The sequence below is a fragment of the Cynara cardunculus genome, assembly GCF_001531365.2.
Source record: "Cynara cardunculus var. scolymus isolate 2C chromosome LG 13, CcrdV1, whole genome shotgun sequence".
Lineage (NCBI taxonomy): Eukaryota > Viridiplantae > Streptophyta > Magnoliopsida > Asterales > Asteraceae > Cynara > Cynara cardunculus.
This window is the reverse complement of record NC_037540.1, coordinates 25,497,404-25,501,954: the sequence shown is the minus strand read 5'-3', so window position 1 is coordinate 25,501,954 and position 4,551 is coordinate 25,497,404. Positions and strand designations below refer to the sequence as shown.

The 4,551-nt window shown below is 38.2% G+C and overlaps 1 protein-coding gene and 1 non-coding gene across 2 annotated transcripts; one reads left to right on the top strand and one right to left on the bottom strand.

Moving 5' to 3' along the window:
- Positions 1 to 1,895: 1,895 nt before the first annotated feature.
- Positions 1,896 to 3,467, bottom strand: LOC112524928. Its single transcript, XM_025134871.1, has one exon. The coding sequence runs from the start codon at positions 3,465 to 3,467 to the stop codon at positions 1,896 to 1,898; it is 1,572 nt and encodes a 523-aa protein (XP_024990639.1).
- Positions 3,468 to 3,708: 241 nt separating this feature from the next.
- Positions 3,709 to 3,815, top strand: LOC112526153. The gene has a single exon (XR_003070490.1). It is a non-coding gene; the product is annotated as a small nucleolar RNA R71 (small nucleolar RNA).
- The last annotated feature ends 736 nt before the right edge of the window (positions 3,816 to 4,551 follow it).

Here is a 4,551-nt window from a genome sequence, read left to right as displayed (position 1 = left end):
AGGTATAAAGAAAGTAATAAAAATGACTCAAAGTAGGGATAAAAGGAAAATAATCTAACTAATAATAAGTAAAACGGGTGCTTTATATATTGAATTCTCAACATATATCACACCCCCAAACTTAAACCGTTGCTTGTCCCTAAGTAACCAAAAGACAAACAAAAACACTCAATTTGAATAAAATGCATGACCAAGGCATTAAATGCACACACAATGAGAGGTATACCAATTACGAAGTTCATAGCCTTTCATAAGTCCTTGATGAGTCACTCAAAACCAAGTTTTGTATGAACCATAAGCTAGCATTACCCTTTTCTTTGTTAAGCTCAATCACAATCACATTTTTAGGATCTATAAGGCTTATAGGGTTACTCTCTTTGATATTTCCTTTCTCTCATAGCCTTTTTCTGTATATACTCCACATACAAATTTTTTCAATTTTTGGGCACTTTGTGCTCTTTTGATGGGAGTGTGCACAAAGCCCCTATGGGACTTTTTCTTGTGTTTTTCCAAAACCTTTCATAATAAGGAGTCAAGTTAGAGCTTTGCTCTTTTGTACTGATATTTTGTCCTTATACAACAATCCTCCCCCAAACTTGAATACGACAATGTCCTCATTGGAGCTTTGTGGGGTATATGGTGTTTGAAAGGTGCAAGTGGCTATTATGATCATAGAAAAAAAGGCCTATTTCATTCCCTAATGTAGATTGTGTGATCCAAGTGTTGCCAAAAAAGAGTTTTGCTAGTTCTAGCAAGAACAATATATCTTGGCTAAATGACAAGTAATCAACAGAATTATTGGGGCTATGATCCCACATGTAACAGTCCTCAAATCAAGTGATCATGCATAAAAAATAATACTAAAAGGATATAAAAATTGTCCCCGACTCAAAAGAATAAAATATGGAAGCTAAAGAAAGTGGTTAAAACCTGTCCTACTCCGTAGGAGTAGGCTGTGAAGTCCGGACTACCATCTCCTTCTTTAACTGTTCATTCTCTTCAAACAGACTCTTATTATCCACCTTGATGGCCTTCAGAATGTTTTCACGAAACTTGATATTCTCACCTGTTATGAGGCTAAACAAAAGCACCAACGTTTCTACAAAAATGGAGCTGTTATGATTAGTCGATGATAAATAATGTCTAATAAAGCTTATCCAAACATTCTTATCAGAGGACAAATTGGCAACCTTAAAGGTTTTCAACATGAAATTAGTGTAAGGCTTCCAATCAGTCTCAGGCATTCCAAGGGAAGTCATGATCTCAACCAAATATGCCTCAGAGGTTGTGTGCAAGAGTGCATCATTCTCATAATCTATGTGAGGTGAAAGACCAAATAATTTATTTACGGCTTTGTCAAAAGTAGACACTTTTCTTTGTGGCTCTATGGATGTGAAGTTATTGTCATATGTGATGATTTTATGTTGACAAAAATAAGGACTAATCCCCTTTTGGTCGTCAATGATCAATCACATAGCTTCTATGTGCAACTTCAACATATCAACCAACTTCTTTTCTTGATGCAATTCTGGGGTAGATGATATGTTGACAGGCAATTTGCCTTCTTCTCCTAAAAAAGCATACTTCAAATGTGATAAGAGTTGTTTCAACTCTAAGTCAAGTGGTGAAACAATGAATGTGGTGAAGTTTTTCTGCTCATTATTTTCCAGCAGCTCAAATGCTGCAGCAGCCTCTGGGACAATATTATTTCCTATTGCCTCTATTTCCTCAACAGTCTATTCCTCTATTACCTCATCACTCTCTTGTTTCAACTTAAGGGTTTTATGGACTCCTTCCTCATGACACATTGATTATATTTCACAAGTTCTTGAACACTCTTCCAAATAGTCATGGTATTTCAAAGAATTGAAAACATTAAATGTGACTTTTTGGTTCTAAAGTCTCATAGTCAGCTCTCCTTTCTGGACATCTATCAGAGTTCTTCCGGTGGCTAGAAATGGTCTTCCTAAAATGATAGGAATGTCCTTATCAGCCTCAAAGTCTAAGATGATAAAATCTGCCGGAAATATGAACTTGTCAACTTGCACTAAAACATCCTCAATCTTTCCCTTAGGGTACGCAATGGATTTGTTGGCCAATTGAAGTGTAACAGTGGTAGATCTAGCCTCTCTTATGCCTAAGGTGTTGAAAACAGATAAGGGCATAAGGTTGATACTTGTGCCTAAGTCACACAAAGCTTTCCCAATTTCCTTCCCACCTATAGAACAAGGAATAGTGAAACTTCCCGGGTTTTTAAGCTTAGGAGGTATCTTGTTGGTCAGAAGTGCACTACATCCTTCAGTAAGAGCTACAGTTTCATACTCGGACAGCTTCTTCTTCATACTTAAGATGTCTTTGAGAAACTTAACATAACTGGGCATTTGCTCAATTGCTTCAACAAGGGGTATGTTGATATGCAATGCTTTGAACACATCCAAAAATTTCTTAAATTGTAGTTCTTCCTTCTGATTCCTTAACCTTTGGGGAAATGGGACATATGGAGGAACTGGTTTCGTGGAAACTTTATTTGAATGTGTTGAGCAAGATGAGTCCAGAGTGCCTAGAGTCTTGTTCTTACCTTCTTGAGGTTCAGATGGGGTTACAACCTTGGCCTTTGGACCTGCTATAACCTCATCTTCAATTGGCTTTTTCCTAGCAACTTCTGGGAATAACAAAGGATAGTCTAACCTAGGAGGAACAAAAGTAGAGACCTCAGATGCTTGCTTCTCTAAAGGTTGGACCGGTCTTTCTTTTGTAGAGACCAATGTTGTAGCATCAGTTTTTGACAAACTTGGTGCACTAGCTTTTTGCACTTTTTCAGTCAACTCCTTCCCACTCCTAAGGGTCACTGCTTTCACATGTTCTTTTCCTAAGGCTCTCAGGACTTCTGTGTTACTAGGCAAAGTACCAAGGACTCTATTGGTCTGATTGAGTGCAAGTTGACTGACTTGGGTTTCCAGATTTCTGATAGCAGCACTTTGCTGATTAAAAAGAGATTGATTTTGAGAGTTTTGTTCGGTTATCAAAGCTTGATTTTGAGCTTGAGCATGCGTAAATAACCCTTTTATCATTGCTTCCAAAGAAGATGATATATCAGCCTGTGGAGGTGGCTTGTTTTGAAAAGGTGGTTGACCAGTTTGAAAATTTTGGTGATGATTTTGGGAACTACTCGCATGTTGTTGGGGTTGAAAATTAGAGGTTCCTTGCTGCTTAGGTGCGAGTGGATTTAAACATGGACTGTTCCAAGAAAAATTCGGGTGTTGTTTCCAACTTGCATTGTAATTCTTGGTATAGGGACCAGATCTATTATGAACAAAGTTTATGGATTCAAAATTATGAGGACAATGTTCATACAAGTGTTCTCCACCACAACACACACATTGCACAGAGAGGACTGTTGGGACAGGTGTATTAGCAGCTTGTTGCATTCCCTGACCAGAAGTAAGGTTTTTAAGCATGGTGGCCATGGAAGTGAGCTGAGCTGTCAATGCAGTATATGCATCTACATCATGTATCCCAACAGTCTTTTTCTATGATTGAGCACGTGGGTCGGCCCAATGCCCATTGTTTGCGGATATCTTTTCCAGGATTTCATATCCCTCATTATAGGTGCTGGCTGTGAAGGCTCCGCCTGCAGTCGCATTGAGCATTTTCTTAGCCATGAGACTTAACCCATTGTAAAACGTCTCGAGTTGAATACAGTACGGAATGCCTTGGTGTGGGCATTTCCTCAACAACTCTTTGAACCTTTCCTATGCATCAGGAACAGCCTCATCGTCCATTTGTTTGAAAAAACATATCTCAAACCTGAATATAGCGTTCCTTGTTGGTGGAAAATATTTTCGAAAAAAAATTTCCGCCATGTTACTCCACGACGGCACAGAACCTGGTGTTAAAGAGTTAAACCATGCTTTTACACGATCCCTTAATGAAAATAAAAATAAAGTGAGTCTGAGAGCGTCATTGGACACTACCGGGATTAGGAAAGCACCATTGATTTCCATAAAAGATTTTAAGTGCGAATGTGGGTCCTCCGAAGGTAATCCGGAAAATTGTCATTCGTTTGAATCATGTGTAACAGTATCGGTTTTAGTTCGAAATAGAGAGCGGTCATGTGTGGTCTAACTATCCCGGAATTTAATTGTTCAAAATTCGGAATAGCATAATCCATGATCCTTGTATTTTTGGAATTTTCCAGATTAATGATGTTCGGAGTTTGTGCTATTTGTTGATCATTATGCTCAAGTGTCGTTCATGCTTGGTCGGTTATATCGCACATATTTAGACAAAAGAATTGGGTCACAAAGCAAGTATACAATACGGCCTAATATCGTCTTTCCAAGTAATAAAGTGCTACAAGTACCAGATTATCGTCCACGGAGATTGTAGCAAAAGTTAAATGAGAGTCCAATGAAAGAGGTGATTTCAGATGATGAATTTGAAGACTTTTGTTTGGTATTAAGGTGATTTAAAACAAATTACAGAATGTATAAGGATAGCAAGGGTGTAAGACTTGTGGTGAAACCCAAACACAAATTCCAGTAGCCAATG

Excerpts from the sequence above, each read along its gene's own strand:
- LOC112524928 (XM_025134871.1), bottom strand. The coding sequence starts at position 3,467 with ATGGCCACCATGCTTAAAAACCTTACTTCTGGTCAGGGAATGCAACAA.